This window comes from Rhipicephalus microplus, chromosome 5, assembly GCF_043290135.1.
Source record: "Rhipicephalus microplus isolate Deutch F79 chromosome 5, USDA_Rmic, whole genome shotgun sequence".
NCBI lineage: Eukaryota > Metazoa > Arthropoda > Arachnida > Ixodida > Ixodidae > Rhipicephalus > Rhipicephalus microplus.
Window position 1 is genome coordinate 18501140 of NC_134704.1, and position 22229 is coordinate 18523368.

General features: G+C 43.6%; 1 protein-coding gene across 1 annotated transcript in view; it reads left to right on the forward strand.

Moving 5' to 3' along the window:
- Positions 1-19477, forward strand: part of LOC142817213 (uncharacterized) — a 32437-nt gene extending 12960 nt beyond the window's left edge. The window contains exon 3 of the mRNA XM_075894270.1: positions 15694-19477. Within this exon, the coding sequence (XP_075750385.1) occupies positions 15694-16059 (366 nt within the window). The 3' untranslated portion in view covers positions 16060-19477. The remainder of the gene's footprint in view (positions 1-15693) is intronic.
- The last annotated feature ends 2752 nt before the right edge of the window (positions 19478-22229 follow it).

The following is a 22229-nucleotide window of genomic DNA, read 5'->3' on the forward strand; positions in this document are numbered from 1 at the left end:
TATCCTGTGAACGGTAGAGTGTTGGAAGAAGCAGGCAGGTACATGAAACGGTCTATCCTCTCTTGTTAACCTTACGCGGAATGCGAAGGTTAGCACAATCGAGAAGTACAGGGCAGGATATGATACCATGGACTAGCTTGTAAAGAAATAACAGGTCAGAACGATTTCGTCGGCAGTGAAATCGTTCTGATAATAACAACAACAACAGCAACAACAACAACAACAACAACAACACTAATAATAATAATAATAATAATAATAATAATAATAATAATAATAATAATAATAATAATAATAATAATAATAATATGCGACGTTTTACGTTTCCAAAACCACGACATGATTACAAGAGACGCCCTAGTGGAGGGCTACAGAAGTTTTGACCCTCTGGTGTTGTTTTTAACGTGCACTTACATCACACAGTACAAGGCCCGGGCCTCGGCACTTTCGCCTTCTTTGAAATGCGATCGCTGCAGCCGGAATCGAACCCGCGACCTCACCAGCCGAGCACTCTAGCCACCGAGCCACCGAGCCACCGAGGCGGACTAGCGCAACGAAGCGGGATAACGGGAAAAAAAATGAACTCAGAGGAAGTGAGAAAAAATAAAGAAGAATGCTAGTGAACGTTACGTTTCATGAGAAAAGCTGGCCAGGAGTTTGCAGTAAGCGATACGTCGATTCGGCTGTGCAATGCAAAAATAAAATTTTGCTTGTCTCGTTTGATAATTTTCTGTTTTATTATATCTTTGTTCGTTGTACTGATCTGCCTGCACAGCTTGAGGATATATTAACCTGTGGATCCGCTTTCAATAAAACCAGTTTTCAGTATGCGCCAATGTGCGGCTTCTTTTCTGATGTCCTGTTTCGTTGCGCCATTGGGATAAATTTATTTACCAAACGCCGACCCTCCGAACTTTCGACTCTTTGCTGTGTTGCCAATTTCATTACGTGCAACAGCGTTTCGGCCTTCTAGCGCATGCCAGACGTGAAGATTGGGTGGCGTCCTTTAAAGTAGAAGCAGCTTTAAATAATCGGGCCCTTAAAGAAATTTCTTGTCGATGCAGTGCGTTTGAGAAGAAACAAATATCAGGGCGGTGACAACTTGTAATGCTTGCCTTACCCAAAACGCAATGACAAGATTCCATGGTCACAAATGCCTTCGTACGGTATACACTGCTCATAAGAGAGCATATCAGACTTTTATCAATCAAGCCAGATGCCGGACATGTAATATGAACGTCGAGCAGCCAATGGCGAGTGCTACTTAACCATGAGAACCCTCTTGAATTCGACCCAAGGTTTGCTGGCAAGCATTACGATAACAGAATGCGTGCGTGTGCATTTCTATGCCGTTTCAATTAGTAATAATTATTCAAGCGATGAAAATTATCACGCTATGTTGCTCACGCCATATGCTCAGTTACGTAACTAACTAGGAATCAAAGGCCATTCATTATAATGAATTTTTGCTCGCTAAATTCACACTGAACGCCATCAGAACTATGCATTTGAGAGAGATAATGGAGTGTCGGTTGGGAAGTCAGTGACAACATAGAAAATTAACGGTAACATAAAAAAGTGTCTTTTGTGATATACACTAAACATATTTTGTAACTAAGAACTTAGGGCCCCTGTAGTTTCTTCATGCGGTTTTCTCTGTTGTAAAGGTTGCGCATCAGCTATCCCGCGGTGTGCTGTGTGCATTTCTTGCTGATAATATGCATTCATGTAGCACACAAGAGCGTTCGTGAGAAAGTCGTGACTTAAGAAATCATTCGTTATTCGGCAATTTCGTTGTGGAGGCCTTTGACTGCGTCTCGTCGTCGGTCTCTTTCTTGAATCTCGGACATTTGGACGTTTTTAAAATTGTTTGTTCCATGTGACAGACACTGCAGACGACCGTGCTGTACTCTCTGCTCCTCCAATGTTCTGTCCCAGTGTTCGCACGTGCGGCCAGTTAATTGAACACTTGCGACTCGGGCTAGCAGAGGGCAGAAAGGAGAGAGACATTGTGGGCGGGACGGTGGCTAATTGGCTTCATTGTATTCCGCTAACGATTCTGCCGTGCACTGAAAGAGCCGGCGCCCCGGCGCCGCTTTGCACCTGCTCCTCATTATGGAGCCGAGTAACGAACGCAGAGGAAGTTTATTAAACGCGTTGAGTTGTCCGAGTGGACAATTGCTCTTTCTTTGACACTGAACTCCGGTGCCTCGAATATGAATATTCCACGTCTTATTGCTCCGCTAGTTCTTTCCCATAAGAGGTTACTATGGGGCTGTTTTCGTTTGAATTATACGCGTGCATAGGATCATATTCACGCGCAGGGCTCCCCTTATCGGGCGGGGGTGGGGGGGTTTCACAGCACCCCTCCCCTCCCTATTTTGTGGCATTACAAGGTGGCATTCCGTCTTTTCCCGTCTATTGAATTACCATTTGAAAGAATGCGTGTAGGATAGCTAGCTATAACAAATATTGCACGACTAAGGGGGAAAAAATTTGGAAAGATGGTGGAAGAAATTTTGTGCGTGCACCTATATGGCGCACAAATATTAGCGCGTGCGTGTGACGTAGCATAATATTCGAAGCGAATGATTTCTAAACTTTTACCGAATGAATGTTTGTTGGTTTATTTGTCCTTGCATTAATTTAGACCAAAGAACGTGCGATCTTTCAATCTTCGAAAACGGGCAACACAGAAAGTGATCACTGATTATACCTCGCGCATGCGTGCAATCATAGATAACTGCTGTTTTCATTGGTTATATCCTGTCCTCATTTCACCATGTGCTGCTGATACGTTCTGAGCGATTTTGCATGTTCAAAAGGTTTCAAATGTGCACCGAAAAATTATCGCAGCTTCGGACTGGTATTTCGAAGCTTGAAGGAGGGGCGCAGTTGAGTGGCCTTCCTTTTCTTTCTATTTATTTTGCTTTCTTTCTACTTTTTTCTCTTTGTTTTCTGTATAATCTTTACGTTTCTAAACATTTAATTATTTCTCTTTCTCATTCTTTCTTTTCAATTTCTGTTTTATATTCTTCGCTCTTTCTCTGTCTATCTCTATCGTTTTGTTTTTATTCGCTTTATTTGTCTATCTCTTTCTGTTCCCCCTTCTCTCCATCAGTTTCTTTTTCTCTCTTTTCCTAATTCTCTTTGTTTTTCTGTCTTTTTATTATTTTATCTCTTTATTTTCTTTATTTCTGCCTACTTTTCCCTTCCTGATTTTTTTCTGTCTTTTTATTTTTATCTCTCCTTTTTTATCCTTCTCATTTTCCGATGTTCAATTTTTTTATATCACATGCGCCTGCTGTACACGGCAGTGCGGCTTGACCCTTTCCTGCGGCACATATTCATTTGAGGTGTTTTCTTGTTACGCCACACAAACTTGGTCTAGGTGGTCCAGACGTGGGAGTCGCCCGCTGCGCCCTCAATAAACTTTCGCACCCACCCTCCCACATGAATTATCTTTTTCGCATATCCATCGTTCTTTTTTCTCTCCTCTCTTTCTTTATTATTTATTTATTTTTGTTTCATGAATTCGATACTGCCGCACGCTCCGTGTCCGATCCGCCGTAGTGGGTTGTGCCAGTCTTCCGAGAATCATTATCGTCGTTGTCATCATCATCATCATCATCATCATCATCAGTATCAGTATCATTATCAGTGCTGCACAAACTAGGACGAGCTAACATAGTTTCTCTGTTAAAAGCAAAATACACTTTCAAATAATCTCAACGCGTGCATCACAGGCGCTCACTTATGAACGTTGCACATAGTAGTCGGTGCGTGATGGCCCAGAAGTTCAAATTAGGCTAGGTTCCGATGGATCCATATAGCACTCATAAATTGGCATTCAGTGAACACTAGTAATGATAGTATTTAATTGATTATTTAATTATGTGCTTCTACTGCAGTGATTAGGAGATTACCCATTTGGAGAATAAGCGTTGGAGCACTAATTGATTAGGAGATCAGGCTATTAGATTTTGGTTCGGAATGGTTCTTAATTGCTCCTTGAAGAACGTTTTCGCCGCAGTCTTTGTAGTTCCCGCCTTCCGGAATATTCCGTAACTTCATTCGAGAAACATTACATAACTATTCCCGTGATGCTACTGTACGTTTGCTTGGCAATCCACTTAACATGGCTCCATGGTCTCATGAGTAAATAAAGAGCACCTAGGATTGTACTGTAGTACAATCCGATGTATTTTCTCCTTACTGCGTTTATAGTTACTTTCTAGCCGAAAGTAACTCATTAGAAACATATCAAAGCCCACTTTCACTCGTCTCGGCTTACAGTCCCGCCGTATGCTCTTCCGTGACCACGCGAAACGACACACATGTTCACTTCCGTGATTCAGGGCTTGCACAAAAAATTAAAAATGTCCTGAACGCCACTGTTGCAATTACGCCTAGAACAACGATCCGTCCAGCAAATATGTGCCTATTATAGGTGCTTTTGCGAGTACAAAGAAAACGTGTGCTCTGGGAGCGTACACATGCTTTTTATTATTCTTATTATTTGAAGCTGCGCTGCACACTTCTTCAAATGAGACCTTTTAACGGAATTTTTCTCATCGGACCAGTGAACGCAGCAAGCCCCGCCCCCTTCCCAGCGAGATTATACATTATTGAGCGCCCACAATAGGCAATTTCAAACACGTGCGTCAACTTTGTCACGCCTCAATGTGCTCCAGTGAGTGGAAATGGACGCTGCCACTCTCTCTTCAGCTTATTTTATTATATTTTTTTTGCATTGGGTGGTTACTGTCGTTATTTGAAATAGTTCCTGTTACACTATAGCGTGTTCCCAATATGAACCGTTCATCATGCCCGTTTTTTAGACGCCACAGAAGTAGAGCACACATGATGTAACTTTATCACTGATCACTCACATTGAAAAGTATGTTGTAGGCCCGTGTGCTCCGATTTGGGTGCACGTTAAAGAACCCCAGGTGGTCGAAATTTCCAGAGCCTTCCACTACGGCGTCTCTCATAATCATATGGTGGTTTTGGGACGTTAAACCCCACATATCAATCACTGAAAGTATAAGTAACAGTTTCGTGCAGAGTACAGCCGAAGTTGCGAAACAAGATTCGACTGGTATACTATATTTTGAATAACGCTGTTGTGTGCAGTAGCAACGAAGGTAAAATCACTGCTGTGTGCATGCCGTGTGATCTGTGCCCTTACTTGCTTACCGACCTATCATTGGTGTCAGAAGTTCAGGAAAACTTCGATTTCACAAAAATTTCTGACTGCATTCGATCGAACTAAATGCTCAGTAAATGTTACCGTTTTTTTTTTTGGGGGGGGGGGGGTACAGGTTGGAAGTCAAATAAAGGCTACCTGCCGGAAAGAGGAAATCACTTGGTCTCGAAATTTATGGCGCTAACTGTATTTAACGCATGTTCATAACATGACATGATAACCTTATGCAAAGAGTGTTAGAAAATAACAGAGTTTATATCGCAGCAAGGTTAACGGAAAGACGTAATTACTTTTATGCTTACGTATATTGTTGCGGCAAAGAGCATGAGAAAGCTAGCTCGGGCTCATGTAAAAAATGTCTGGCATAGCATTGTTGCAGTGTCAAATAAGTCTGACGACAAGACCGTGCCTGTTATAAGTGTGCTAAAATGCACTCTGTGCAGAATAAACAAGCCCCTGCAGCGGCAATATATTGGAAGGGAGGCGGAGCGAAATGCGTTCAACGTTCTGCCGCGTTATAAAGCTTCCCGATAAGGGGTACACTTAATAATAATACGGCTCTCTTGCTGCGCCCATGTAATTAAGGACGAACCTCACGCCTACCTATCGCAGGTGCCGGCACAAACCTGAAAAGGCCACACACGTGTATATCCATCGGCAAAACAACGAACTAAAACGTGTAAACAACACACTATACTCTCGCAGTCCCTCCTTGCAGAAATGAAACAAAAGGCAAAAAAGTAAGCCGTCTAGCGCGATGAATATCTACATTTTCTTCTCTTCTTTCGTGCGACTCTTCTGTGTATTATATAATTTCTTACACGAGGCCACAACAAACGTGTCGTGTTCCAAAAAGCGACAACTCGGCGAATAATGACTCCCCTTGAAGCGTCGTCCTTCTTGGAGCGTGTACCAACCCGTACTGTTCCATCGATCGGCACTCTAGGCTGAACGCTGTGCTGTCCTTTTCTGCGTATTAGCTGTTGGCAGCGCACTCGCTGTTCCCGCTGCTTTTTCAGTGTAACACCCGAGCGGGCTTTGTGACCCGTAACCAGCTGCCCGCTTACAGGAGGCCTTGTACCTCATTTGGGTGAGAGCGTACGAAGCTGCATGAGGGAAAGGGAACTGATTCTAAAGCGTCTATAAAGGGAGAAGGAGCTCAGTGGAAGAGTTGCTATTAGGCACACGTGAAAGGCCACCAGCATACGTTTCTTTTTTTACCTGAGTGAAAAAAAAAAAGAATCCACGCCGTGAGCACGAGATTTCGCAGCTTGGCGCGACCTACTTTAGAGCAATATTTGGATTTTGTATTGCGCTTATTTGCTTGGCCGCGCGAAGCTCCTGCCTGTGCTCTGAAAATGCGGTGGTTTTGCGAAGGTGCGGGTCCATCGCTGCAACAAGAAGCTCACGTACGGTCTCTGGCGTAGCGTGTATTGCGCGATAGTCTATGGTACATGAAGAAAAATAACAGTAATTGACAGTTACTCGTGTGCATCGTCTTTGCTTTTAAACAATTTCTTTTTCTAGTTGGATTTTTATTTAGATTAGTCGCGCGGTGATTCATGTTGGCTTTGTAATCCTTATCTATGGTCGAATCAATAAGACATGCGCTGAAGGCACGAACGTATAGTGGGCGATGCTTCATCACGAAATCATTACGACGTTTAATTACGCTTCAGGAAAACGGTGGCAAGAATCACATCGTGAGTAAACAAAACAAAGATTGCATAAGCGAAGCATTGATGTTAGATGTATACATATATGTACACATAAATATAGCTAACAAACGTATACATATATGTACTCATAAATATAGCTAACAAACGCACAGCCGAGCGTTGAGCTCGTGTGATTGCCTGCATGACCAGAAGCCGCATTCGGTCTGATCCTGTTCTTTCGACAGTGTACGGTTTGCGCATAGTCGTGCGAGAAAAAAAAAGAAAGTAATCACGTAATGTAAAAGGGAAGCGTGACACATGCATGGCTTTTTTATTTGTTGCTTTCGGGGAGCGCTTATCACAAGCGCGGTGTCAGGATACCGATCGCGAGGAACTACATTGGTGTTTACTTGGAAAGTTGAATGCCAGCGTCAGGGACATGTTGACGGAAGCATGCTGGCGTCGCTCACCGCAGTTTTGCTTTGCGCCCTTTTCTTGTTTTCCCTGGGGCGAGAAGTTTTTGCAAGGTTCTGTAGGGTCGGCGTGATCAACATAGTTTGGCTAGAATTACTGGAGCAAAGAAGACAGAGTTAAGGAAAGAAACATTCTGAGATGCTCTATAAGCAGGAGAAAAAAAAAGAGAACATCAGATGACAAACATGCTGTGTGTACTCTGCAAAAAACTAGGCCGTTTGCAAGCATATATATATATATATATATATATATATATATATACTTCTTGCTCCTTGGTGAAACGCTTATGAGCCAAATTTACAAAGTGACCTTAAAGTGGCAAAAAAATATTAAACAAATTAGGAAGTAGACACGTAATCATACCTAACGCGCACTATTATGTATTTCGCTGAACGATTTCGCTAAAAGGAACATTGCGTTCAACCATGTGCTTACGTTGTGCCACTGCAGTAAGCCTTTGGACAAAAATGAAGCTGTACGAGCAACCATGCGCGAAAAATACTTTTATTGCTGCGAATTACATTTCTTGATGTGTTCTGTGCTGTCAGCATCCATATAATCACTGCGCCTGTGTGACCCTGATACTGGTGAACCACAATCCTTAATTTAGATACGTGCTAAGATAATTGAATCTTGGGAATATTGACCTCAAAATACAATGGCATAATTCAAATAATATTGCAGGTACTGCGTGGTACAGCCTCCTTTTTTTTTTACCACAATGCGCGAGCGGTGACCGTTCGGTCAATATGCGTAGTTTAACAATGCTCTGCGGTGAAATCAACGAGAATGCGTGCATGTGCCTGATGAACGGTCCAGTGCAGCTGCCTTCTGCGAGGCTGTTCCGGGACTGGGACGCCGGGGATCAGCGCTTATTAACCCGGCAGCAATAAAGAGCTCGTAGATGTAGATGTAGATGTAGATTCTAAACTCGTGGCTCACACCCGCTCTGGGGGATCAGTCAAGAATTGTGTAACTTATCAAAAAAACGAATGTATATAAATAATACTGGCGAGATGAAAACTAACAGAAATATTGTTTTTTGTAAATTATTTTTGAGAAACAATTTTGATGAATTAGTTCCTACTGACTGAGCAATAAATTATTGATATCAGAGAAAATATTTCCATAGCCTACATGGGTTAACTGAGAACCCCTTGGCATTGAGGTTATTAAGTAAATCTCTTAGACTGTGCAATGAAATCTTGCATGGCCACGCAGACTGTCCCGTTGCTGTGCCCTAGAGTATGTGCACCTAAGGATAGTAAGTTTGACGTTGTCAAAGCTAAGCCAAAGATTCGTAATGGTATTTCTAGTGATACCTTTCTTAATGTTGAAAACTTTCTACAAGAGATGAAAAAGTGCTCCACTGTTTCCTCTTCTCCACAAAAAGAACAAAGTGGAGAGGGAGTCAAGCCTGCTCTAAACAAATAAAAATTTAATAAAATCGACAGTGAAATCGAGTGATTAAAACTTCCAACCATCGGTTATGACATGAGGAAGTTTTCCAGGGTGTCATTGAATAGTTGAAATCCAGAGAATTTTTTAAATGTGGTGTAAAGAATTCTCGCATCATCACTTGCCTCTGAAATCTAGAAGCTAATATAAAAGCTGTTGTAGGGGTTTTATTGATAGCTGGTCCGTCCAACGCCGCTTTCGCTAGTGCATCAGCTGTTTCATTTAGAGTTATGCCTCTATGTCCCGGCACCCATACTAATCGCACCTGGGTTAAGTGATTCGGTACTGGTGAGTTGAATTCGCCTAATGCTTTCGAATCACCGGATGCCATGAGTGCACTGCAGACTGACAGGGAGTCTGTTATTATTACGGCGGAATTCATTGGTGTTGGCAGTTTTCGAATGGCCAATACTACGGCTAAAAATTCTGCAATAAAGATAGGTGTGAAATCTGGAATTCCGAGGGAAAAGGTGGTGACAGATGCGTGAGCTAGCCTTCGGTGGCCTTTCATGACAAAGAGATCGCGCTTTTAGATAGGGGTTAGCCATTTTATCATTGTGTCTTTTTTTATCGGACACTTTCCTAGAACTATGTCACGTTGCTCACATTTGCTCTTAAAAGGTTGCCTGTTGTATATATTATCATATGTGCCACGAAAAATAAAATCAGTTGGTAGTCAGTGCTCGTGTTGTCCTCTTTGCTTTCCTTGCCTCGCCTTTCGTTTCTCGTTTCTTCTAGCACCTTCGTGCTTGCGCTGCAACCCTTATTACCGAGGGAAAAGGACCAGTCTAGAACAGAACAGAATATACCAATGCCACTGTTTTCGTATCGCTACTAAGCGTCCATCGCAATGATTACATGTGCTAGAGCTCGTGTCTCAGATATTCCGGCGTCATCGGCATTGTCGTCGTCGTTGGTTGTTAGCGAAAAATCATCATCTTGTGTGTTACCGAAAAAACGAGAAAGATGCAAATAACATACATTTTTTTTACAAAATACTGCAGGCTATGTGGCCCATGCAGGAGGGGCAGGGTACAACATAAATATATCTACAAAGCACAATTGATTATCTTAAACGAATCGGGTAACAATAAAAACAACTCTAAATAAAATATAATTAGGAAATAGTGAAGAAGTAATTCAGTATTGGTTCAGTCGAGTCCAGATAACAAAAAATAGTGGGTCCGAGTGGGAATCCAACCCGGGATGTTTGCGTGGCAAGCGGGTATTCTACCACATCGCCACGCGTCTTTTTTTTCGTAGTATTTATTTAGTTTTGTGTTAGAATGAACATAAAATATCACTAGTATTATGGAACATAAGCACAATCACAAAGCGACAATAGGTACTCTATAGTGTTACTGAGGAAACACTCGACGAGTAACGATGTTATCTTCACTGTGTTCACAAAAAAACGCGTGGCCGTTCAGTAGAAAACTCTCGCTGCACTACTGAACGGCCACGCATCTTTTTGTGAATATCGTCAAAGTAACTTCCTCTGCATGGAAATCGAGTGAAAGTAACTCATGCTTTTGAAATACGTGCATCCCGCATACATGCTTCACAATAAAACATGAAATATTGCAGTAATAATGCGTGGTACCAGCGTGCATTGCCAACGGGCGTCACAACATACGAATATCGTAATGACTTCATGGTTTGAAGCAGTTCACCCACTACAAAAGTCACACACGTTACACGTTAAAGCGACGTGGTGGGTTCATAGTAAATTCAAAAAGATTTCCCTCACTAAGTGTATCAATTGCGCACTAGTGGCAGGATATCGCTGTCGCGTTCTTAGGGGCCCCCTATTCGGCTCGGTATAGTCGATGCTCGCGCGTTCAGGTTTATAAAATGGGCGGTTGTACATCAGCGGAGCACTGAAAATGCAGTGTAAGCTTTTAGGACCAACCACGTCAGATTGAAGAAGTTGGATTTAAATGAACTATAATTTTTGTATTTGCGTGATGGAACAAAATCGCCTTACATTTAATAAATCAGCAGCAAGTTTAATGTAAAGAGCTGCAAAGTTCTTGCATATACTGGCTGTTGATTCGTGTCACTTGAATAAATAAAATCGACCACCTTGGTCCTATTTATCTTTCATAGCTCCTTAGCAAAAAGACATAATTTTAGCCGTGCAGAGCCTTTAGGCCTCCACGTACTATCATTAATACCTAATTTAATAAAAAAGACAACTTATATACAAGACAGGCTTTTTCGCCTACTTGAGCAGGCTTCGGCAGTCTTTAGGATTCACGTGTGCCGCATAAGCCTCTGCTTGAAGCCCTGAAAAATCCGGCTCACTGACTTTCTTGGCTTCTTCGTCTGAGGATACAAAAAAGAAAGAGAGAGAGATATCTTTATCATTTCTTGTATCCCGTTCATGTTTTCTATTTTCATGGCCTGTGCCCGCCGCGGTGGTCAAGTGGCTAAGTACCCGCAGGTCACGGGATCGAATCCCGGATGCAGCTTCTGCATTTTCGATAGAGGCGAATAGGCTGTAGTCCCGTGTGCTCAGATTTGGGCGCACGTTAAAGAATCCCGGGTGGTCTGAATTTGTGGAGCCCTCCACTACGGCGTCTCTCATATAATCGTATGCTCGTTTTGGGACGTCAAACTACACATAACAATCACTCTATTTTCGTAGCCTGTGTGTTATAATGATGCTTGATTGGTTGCGCATCACATATTATAGAATAGTTTCACTCATTTTGTTTATTTTGCACTATTGAAGTTGTAGACGTTCACTTGAACAAAGTATAAACTAACACTCACCGACATCTTTAAAAGCAAGCCCCAGCGAGCCGTAGTTAGACGAAAAAGAATCTTAGCTTTCTGAACACACCTGCGGCGGCTGCATTTCGATGATAGCGAAATAATAATCTTATTTGGGGTTTAACGTCCCAGGATCACGATACGATTATGAAAGACGCCGTATAGTGGAGGGCTCCGGAAATTTCGACCACCTGTTGTTTAACGTGCACTTAAATCTAAGCACACCGGCCTCAAACATTTTCACATCCATCGAAAACGCCGGCATTCGATTCCGTGTTCTTCGGATTAGCAGTAGAGCGGCATAACCAATAGACCACAGCGGCGGGACGTTGAAGGCGAAATGCTGGTGAACCCTTAATCTGTGACCGTTAAAGATTTCATTGCACGTGAAAGAACCCCAGGAGTTGGAAATGCCCGAAGCTCTCCATTACGACATGTGCTCAATGTCAAAACATATACTCGTACACGCTTAGCCTCGCCTTCATATTTAATGTGACAAGCAACTGTCCTAGCGAGGATTTCAATGGTCAAGCTGTTAGCGGAAGCCCCACTGCGGAAAGCGTGGCACAGTCGCAATTCTCACATACGTTAGCAAACACGGTGTCACTGGGTGTTCTGCCTGGCTGGTATTGCAAAATATACATCACACGTATCGATTTCTCACACTGTGAGCTGATGCCTTATCAGGTACGTGATATTTTGAACTATGGTACAAATAATACCACGTCACCATTCGCATTTGGCCACCCGAAGAGATTGATTTAAACCTAAAACTTTAGCTTGACGTCTGGCCTGTTTTTTCCCTCTCCCTTTCTTTCTTGGACGCCCGGTTCCTCAATCAGCATGGAAAAAAACACCTCTATGCAGTTTTGTTATGATTGCAGTACTTTTTCGCCGTTACGTCATGGTGATTTTGCTTTTGCAGCATGCGCAATATTGCGGACAACGTATTATTGCGTGACTCCTTACTCAAAATTTTCTAGAGACTTCCCTCTTGTGACACAAGAAAAACGTTATTTTGCCTCCCCACTTTGTGTCGTCAGCCGTCCACCCAACCTGAGTGGCTGAAAGAATGACAACGCCCTTTTTACGGATTCTAACTAATCCATGCGGTTCGCAATCGTGGTACGCAGTTCACCGTGTTTCCCAAGTCCTCCCACGAAATATGATTCCACGTCAGCTCCATTTCCGAAGGCAATTACCAGAATGAATAATAAGACTGTAAGTAAGTTTCCATGCATAGGAGAGATTTTTCAGAAGAATGTCAGTGGTAGTATGCATGCACAGAGTGCGTTTTTCGTCATTCTTGTGAATCTTGCAAGAAGAACACCCTGAAAAATGAGACGAAATGCGAAGAAACGGCTCTTCGAAATTAACCCGTTCCGACTCGTAAACGTGCGCACAATGTCTCAAGACCTTCGTGCCGAGACTGCATTTGGAATACGATCTCGGCTTAAATCTTTTTCATAGCATTCTAGTCACGACTTGTTCCTTCTACCTCCCCGTCAACAAGCGGTTGCCATAAAGCACTTCATATCAGATTGTAACGAGTTTCTTTGTATGAATAATGCAGCATGACCTAAGGGATATGTGTGTGCAGATGGTGACATGTAGCACCAGTTGTTTCCGTGAGAGAGCATATAGCATAATGTAGAGTTCACCGTATCATGTCCAATGTTTCGTTGATTTCAATGTTTCAGCGCGTCTGTTGTAGCAAATTTTGATGTATTCATATATTCTTATCTCTTCACCTTCGTAAAGAATGAATACACGACGCATTCGTGGTCGCACAAGTCGCTTTTCATTTTTTGCATTTGCGCCTTTTGCTACTTTTTTTCGCAGCGATGACTCTTCACCAAACTCAAATTTTTGCAGATGCTGGTTGAATGTTTCTTATATTTTTGTAGTTCCGTAAATTTTAATTTAAAGTAGCGGTAAACTACGAGGTACAAGCCCCTGAGTCGTTGTTTCACTACAAGACAAACAGATATGATGCCACCTGTCGGCATATTTTTAACGCTTTTAGTCGTTACACAAGCAGTTCTAGTGGTTTTTGAGCTTGGAGTGTAGGTAGCTTTCATGTTATGTAGTCCAACAACGCTCATATTGACAGGTTCTCACCGGTGTACTCCCCTCCTCAATCAGCAAAGAATGACAAGATTTCAACCTGCGCTTCATGTTTCACTCTCTTGCTCTCTATGGCAAGTCGGTGCGTTGCAGTCTGTTTAAATGAAAACCAGAACAAAACCTTATACGAACAAACTCTCCATTTGAAAGACCATGCCATGCATCGAGGCGATGTGTTAGTTCTCGCATTCTTGTTTAATCTTACGGCGTGGACATTGTAGTAGTGGCTTCTTGTTGATGCCCGCCATTGCATTAACCGAAAAGGGGATGCTGCTTAAGCCTTCCCAGGCCCAAACCTGCGCAGCTCTTCTTAGGGCACCTTTGCCTTTGGCTGGTCATATTCGCTCACTATATGTCGCGCATCATGGTTTGTTTCTCCCAGAAAGAAGTATAGCTTAAGAGCTTTGTGTGGATACCAGCCATGACGTATAGGGAGCCGAACTCGCAATGCTGTTCTTTCGTTACTGATTTTCACTGTTGGCCAAACCCAAGGGGTAGCTTAGCACGTAAGATATCCCACTACTTCAGCGTGAGGTTGCGCTTTCGATTCACTACCACGGCAGTCACATTTACATAGGAACCAACGGTTTTGGTGCACGATAAAAAAAATTCCAGTGGTCTAAATTATTCTGCATTTATTCTGTTTGGGCTCGCAAAGCACCACCAACCGTTGGCCATCTGATAGCGCTTTCCATTGGGCGAGCATGAGAAAGGGAAACAAGCAGCCAGAGCAGCACACCGGGAGCTCATTCTTACGCTGTGACACGGGAGCAGCCGGGACGTGTGCTCTCGTCTCACGAATGGACAATCACCCTGCTCCGGGAACAAAGCTCCTAACGGGCGCACTTGATGTCAGGTGTCATGTGACCAATTTTTTACCACACCCGCTTCGCTGACATGTTCAGTCGTGCCCACGGTCGTCCCGCACGCTCCATTCACCCCCCCCCCCCTTCGCGCGCTTGTTTCCGCGCCTACGCAGACACAAAACCAAAAGTGACGTGTGCAAGGTCATGTGACTTACTCCGCACTCTCTTTACTCCGCCGTTGGTGCCGAAGCACCGAGAACTGCTCTAGGCTGGCCTCGGCGCCAAAAAAAGTGCTCCTCCTTGACCACTGGAAGTGGCTACAACTTGCAACAGCACATTGAATGCATTTAGAACTGCTCCTGCTCGCCCAAAGGAAATCCCTATAAGTTATCTGATTATGCCGCCGCTTGCTGCGCGCAGGCAATTTTCCAGATTATCCTTTTTCGATACTCTGTATCACTCTAACACATCATTTGCCCGAACGCATATTGTACCACAACCTCATACTTCTAGTCGCACCGATCATTCTTTCAAAGTCAACCCTGTCTTTGCCCGTACAGAAAAAGTCTTTACTTTTATCGATAGAGGAATGGAATGAATTACCTTCCAGGATTGCTACAATAACTGAGCTTTCTTTGTTTAATTCAGCAATACTAACCTATTTGCAGCCTTATTAATTTCATTCATAATTACTTTATCTGGTGTTTACTCTTGTTGTTGTGCTTGCCTTGTCACTACGTTCTACGAATTTCTGTACTCTATATATAGTATTCTATTAACCTGCAATCATTCATTCTCTGTAAAAATTGTGTTCTGTTTATGATTCCCCCCCGCCAACGTAATGCCCCTAGTGGGCCTTTAGGGTACTTGAATAAAAATAAATAAATAAATATGCGCATCGTCTTGAAAGGTTTAAACATCTTAAAAACAGACTGTAGACACAGGAAAACGTGCACATAGAGCGCTGTAACTGTGTGTCCTTCTGTCTGTACCGTTTTTTAGGCTGTTTAAATCTTTCCTAAGTATAGACCGACCCTCCTAAGCATCTCCTTCAGCATCACCAGGAGTCCTTGAAATTTTCTCTTACGAACATATTTGTCGTAAGTCTATCCTAAGGTGTTTTTGTGAATAAGAGCTTCTGTACTGTTTGCGTACCTTAATACACGCCCGCCATCACGCGCAGGTGGAGTTCGACGACGTGTTCGCCGAACCGGAGGGCACGTACTCGCTCGACAGCGTCTGGAAGGCGGCCACGCTCACCTTCACGCACACCAAGAACGTCTGCTACCGGGCGCTGAGCCTCCTGTGCGCCGTGCCCCTGGCGCTGATTGTGGGCATCAGCTTCGCCTGCCTGTCCTTCCAGCACATCTGGTGCATCGGGCCGGCCATCCGCCACTGCCGCGTCAACTGTCACGTGGTGCGCCAATACATGCGCATCATACTCGAGTCGTGCTGCGCGCCCTGCTTCTCCGAGATGGGTCTGGTTCTCAGCAGGATCCGCGTGCTGCACCTTCAAAACGGGGACAGGCACCACATGGAGTCCATCTAGCCTGGCTCCGGATAAGACTCGCGCTGGTCAGCAAATCACGCTTACGCACCGCTGTTCGACATGACAGGGACCAGCGAATTGGCGTTACGTCAACCATTGATGTCCAATGTGATTGGAGCCGTACCAGTCGCACCACTCGACGTCACAGATGTCATGTTTTAACATGCTGCTTTCCTAACGCTGTCGAGGATAAGCTTAGCCTTTGAGATTCGAGCGTTTTGAAGGCAAGTTAGCGAAAAGTTTTGGGACCAAACAACGTCGTTGAAGGGCTTCGGTGTAGTTTAAACTTTCAAATTCTCCTTAAAGCTTCCCTTTTTTGTCTTGTTGGATGCCCCTTACCAACAAAGAGCGTGTCGATTATACCGTACCTCATGTATCCAGCACGTATCGTATCTGCCACCTCTGTTCGGTCTTCGCATAGGTGAAGACAAGGCCGATATGGTACAGTATCATTCCTCTCGCTCCCGCTGACTACGCTCGTTTAAAAAAAAAAAGCTAATAGATATCGATACAACCAGCCTGTTTGACTAGCATATAAAAACAAGAGCATGCTTGTTTCAGTGCTATATCTGCTAAAATTGTCTGCATCACTGCAACCCAGATATCTTACTTACTATATAAGCATATCAATTGAAAGAAGCAAGGCATTTCAACGTCGAGGCATATTATATGCTTACTCATAAATGTCAGTCAGGTGCAGAAATGTACGCCCAATAAGTAAATATCGCGGATCATCCTGAACGCTAAATAGCATACCGAGCGCATGTCCCTGGTGTTTCATAGCTGTTCCGAAAACAAAAAACTGGATTACATACTTCATTCCACACACCTGGGTAGTTTCAAAATAAAGTTAGTCTATCTATTCAACCATGCTTTCAAGTTGAACGCATGCAGTCGTCGAGCCGCTCTTTTCTACAGCACAAAAGCTGCCTTCATCGTATCTGAGCCTTCTGTTTCACCGACACGTAAACAGAACGCAGCTTGCAGCTTGTGTGTATCGTCGTCACTTCGTTAAATGTCGTCGTTCATACTACTCTTCAAGTTGACGTGGATAAAAAATCAGTGTATTATGCTGAGGTGTTTTATACACAGGGACCAAACATGTAATCTAACATGTTCTGTTGTGTTGTCGCTACATAAGGGTGCCAGAGTTTAGCAGCGTCATCCTCTCACCGCTTCACTTCTAACAAATAGCATAATCTACAGAAATCTTTTTTTTATGAAACCACTTCAAGGTGTACCTCGACATTACATATCTGTAGCAGTGACGTTCTTAGCGACCATGACATCATAGATGATGCGTTACGTGGAAACAGTATTGTGTGTTATATACATAAACCTGAGGAGAGTTCGGCTTTGGCTGTGCAAGGCACAACCAAAATTGTACGCAACTAAGTAAATGACCAAATCTAAGTACATGCCACTACGAGTCTTTTTTTTAATTTTACTCGAACCAATCAGACGCCTAGTTTTGTTCATCTAGTCAACGTTGATTGCTTAATTAGTGCGGTTTAACGTCCCAAAACCACCATTTGATTATGAGAGACGCCGTAGTGGAGAGCTCCGGAAATTTCGACCCCCTGGGGTTCTTTAACGTGCACCCAAATCTGAGCACACGGGCCTACAGCATTTCCGCCTCCATGGGAAATGCAGCCGTCGCAGCCGGGATTCGATCCCGTGGCCTGCGAGTAAGCAGCCGAGTACCTTATGCACTAGACCACCGCGGCGGGGCCATCTAGTCAACGTGCTTGTCATCTGTGGTGTGCGGAGTGTGTCATGGTCAAGCATTTGTGTACCCTCGTACGTGTCACTTCATTCTTCACAAACTCATAACTGTTAATTTCCTTGTATCGTGAGACACTCGGGCTGTTTTAACCAAATATATAGCAGCCTTTCAAATTCTCCCTTGAAATGATAACTCAGAACATGCTATCTGCATCGCGAAGCGTAGCCACGTCCCTGCATGCGGTGCAGGATATGCGAGAGTTTCCAAAAGCATTTCCCAAAGGATACGTGCGCACATTTTTTGTGGTTTCCGGATTGTCTCTGTACAGGTGTAGATAAACGAAGGAAATGAAAGTAATTGGGGTTCCCTATTTCGCTAGACGCAACAACAATAGGACAACAGACAACGAAGTAAGGAAAAGTATAGACTGCGCTTTATGTAGGTTTTTACTGGTGTGGTAATTGTGGCATACAGGTAAGCTGAAGTGTACGAATGAACAAGCTGCGGCTTCAGGTATTCGAAGCTACAACCTCCGCATTGCGAGTTTGGCGCACTAGCGATTGCTACGGGCTTTGCGCAGTCCCCCTTTATTATTGTGTACACGTGTACTTATGTGCAGCGTTGGAAATGTTAGCCATCGTCACTTGTAGCCAATGCTACAAATGTGGAGCATTCTTCTTTTTCTTTTTCGATGGCTTTACGTAGGAAAGAAAGTTTAAAACCCAGAAAATGACCAATGAAACGTCACATGCTCTTTTAAGGGATAAAACAGAAGAGTCTAGTCAATCTCCGTGAAATGATTTAAATATTACAAATAATCCACCCGGTGATTTCTTATGACGCTGTCATCCACAGGTTTTTATACGGGTGTTACAAGGTCACTTTAATAGCTATCGGGCCGGATCGGGATCTAATTGCTTGATCGCGATTGGTTTCTTCAAGCAAGCCGCCAAAGGGAGCCAATCACTGCTGATTGACACCAATGGTAATGAATGACGACTACCAGTTCAACGTGTGACACGGGTATTAGTTGTGTACAAGCACGGCCTGGTGCTAGGCTTTCTTCACAAGTGTTGTGGTGGGATGTAAAGCCTGCGCCCTTAAAATTCCCTCGAAGAAAAAACAAGAAAAATAAATAAGCTCATGAATCACTTCTCCGTTGAGTTACAGCTTTGATTTTTCAAACTCGATGTCAAGGGGGTATTTTCTGTTCATTTCATATTGCTATCCGGTGTATTACCTTCAACCGGCATAGCGGGGCATGTAAACGAATGTTTTGTGCACTTAACTCACCGTCCAACTATTTGTTTTTACGATTACTTAAATCTGGAAATAATTTTTGTAGGGAACAACACTGGGTGAATGGTGCCACAAGAACACACTTATTGTTGTACGTACTTCTTGCGTCATGGTTCACCCATCGTTATTCTATACGACGATTCTGCTCCAATCACCCCAAATTCGAGTGAGAGATTATTCATCATTGTAAACTTGTGGGCGTAAGTGCTGGAACACATTGAGTGACATAAGAAATCTGTGGATATACACACACCTTGAGACGTATAGCTGTGTGTGGTACGTGGAACGTGTATGGAGCTGCGTCACCACTATGCCTTCATACTTCATACTGCTGCATGAAATACCCCATCACGCCGCGATTTGTACTGTAATAAAGATGAATGTTATAACTAAGCGAAATGCCTCCTGTTTGATACCACCAATAACTTTACGCCCCCATTACCACTAATAACTTCGTGATCCTCCTCCTCGTCCCCTTCCTGTCCCTCCATCTCCTCCTCCTTTTTTTCGTCTTCTTCTACTAATACTGCTATACTACCACTACTGCTATTACTACTACTGTTACTGCGACTATACTCGTTCTTCTTCTGTGTAAAGATTAACTCGTCAGGAATGCGAGATGACATTTACATTGCGTAACTGCTTACCTGACTTGATAGCTTGAGATGGATGAATGGATAGATAGATAGATAGATAGATAGATAGATAGATAGATAGATAGATAGATAGATAGATAGATAGATAGATAGATAGATAGATAGATAGATAGATAGATAGATAGATAGATAGATAGATAGATAGATAGATAGATAGATAGATAGATAGATAGATAGATAGATAGATAGATAGATAGATAGATAGATAGATAGACAGACAGACAGACAGACAGACAGACAGACAGACAGACAGACAGACAGACAGACAGACAGACAGACAGACAGACAGACAGACAGACAGACAGACAGACGGATGGACGGACGGACGGACGGACGGACGGACAGAGAGACAGACAGACAGACAGACAGACAGACAGACAAACAGGCAGACAGAGATAGATAGATAGATAGATAGATAGATAGATAGATAGATAGATAGATAGATAGATAGATAGATAGATAGATAGATAGATAGATAGATAGATAGATAGATAGATAGATAGATAGATAGATAGATAGATAGATAGATAGATAGATAGATAGATAGATAGATAGATAGATAGATAGATAGATAGATAGATAGATAGATAGATAGATAGATAGATAGATAGATAGATAGATAGATAGATAGATAGATAGATAGATAGATAGATAGATAGATAGATAGATAGATAGATAGATAGATAGATAGATAGATAGACGGGTGGGAGGACGGGCAGACAGACAGACGGGTGGGAGGACGGGCAGACAGACAGACGGACAGAGGGACAGACAGGCAGACAGTGAACTTCGTTGTGGTCCTGAGGGACCACCAGGAAATAGCTTGACCACTAGGGCCGTTAACAAGGAGTCTCCGCGGGCAGATCCCATGTCGGGACGGGCAGGCCATGCGTGCCTGACCTCCGCGTCGTGTGCCCTCTGGACGGCCCGTAGCTGAGAGGTGAGGTGAGCTCTTGAGAGGTGAGCTCTTAAGCGACTTCTCCCACTCTGCTCCTGGAATTAAAGTAAACTTACCACTGGCTCGCGGAACCAAGGCCTGCGCAGCCCCTAGATGCCGTGGAAACCACTTTGAGAAACCATAACTTACACGAATACTGTGTTGCCCTACGTCCCAAGGGAACGTCTCTTTTCCCTCAAATTTGCGCTACTTAACAGTTCCAAAGGAGCCTGTAAGTCTACGTACATAGTGATGCAAAGCAAGACATGAAGACGAGAGATGAAAAGAACGACATGGAACGAGCGCTATCCCGTGTTGTTCTTCCTCTTGTCTGTCGTCTTTACGTCGCACTAGTAAGCGCTATGCATCCACGCTAACTAGCCCAGCTTACCACTTCTTTAACTACCTTTTAAATATACAAACTGGGTATCATGCCAACAAGGGCGCAATAATTTCTTTTGTCTACACCGACGACCTGGGAAGTATTCGTTACTGGGCCTAATAGACCACGTATACAGCACTATTAGTCTGCATTTTTACTGTGACACTCGTTCAGAAACGAGCGAAGTGTATTACGTGCCAATCGCCCTATTGTTCTGCGCTACCTGCAGAGCACCAGTGGGCCAACAGATGAAGAAAAGTCACATGCTGCGATACAGTTGGAAAGCATTTGCGCGAGTGAGACAGGCTCGGAGAAGCAACAGAAATACTGCATGGCTTAAAAGAAACGGGGTCATTGGCTTGAAGCGTTGCAGTCACCGGGGACCCGTGGCACGCAGCGAACGAAGATGTATCTGTAATCATCATGCATGGACGCACGTAGAAGCCAGGCAATCCCCGGGACCCATTCAACGTTTATTTCTTTTTTCAGCAAAGTTCAGAAGTCGCTCCGGTTTATTGCCCCCACCACGTGGTGCATTATCTGCGCAATTTCATTTGCGGCAGGTACGCCCTGTACGTGCTCCAAGCTCGTTAGTTTGCCACTATGAGCCTGCCTTCGGCTACGGCTTTCCTATTCCCTCTGTCTCGACCGTGCCTCTCAATCATAGGGCATGTGGGGCATGTGCGACTGGAGGGAGGACGCAACGAGCGTCACAAATTTGGGAACCGCACAAGGATCCTTGCTTGACTTGAGCATAGCTTATAGCATGTAGTTCACTGAAGATCGTTTGTGTAAGATTTTGGGCTGCTGGACTCGAGAGAACGTACGTTCTCGAAAAGACAGGATGCAATTAGGTCATAACATTTTTATAGATAAACGAAATGGGCTGGTCGTAACTTTGATGTGATTGCTGCTTTGCTGAACGCAGTGGAATGTGGATCATAACCAAATAACTAGCATTAAAGTTGTCCTGATGATGTTTCATGACGTGTGCTAGACTATTTCGTCACTGTTATCAGCCAATCCTGCCAACAAAAAGCACGTTTTTCAAAGATTTGCGCCCGTTGTTGCGTCTTGGCTTAGCTTGCGTTTTCCTTTCAGTCTATCATCAAAGCAACACCAAATCTTTGCAGCCGGTTCTGAACAGTTGGAACCAGACTTGTTAACTCG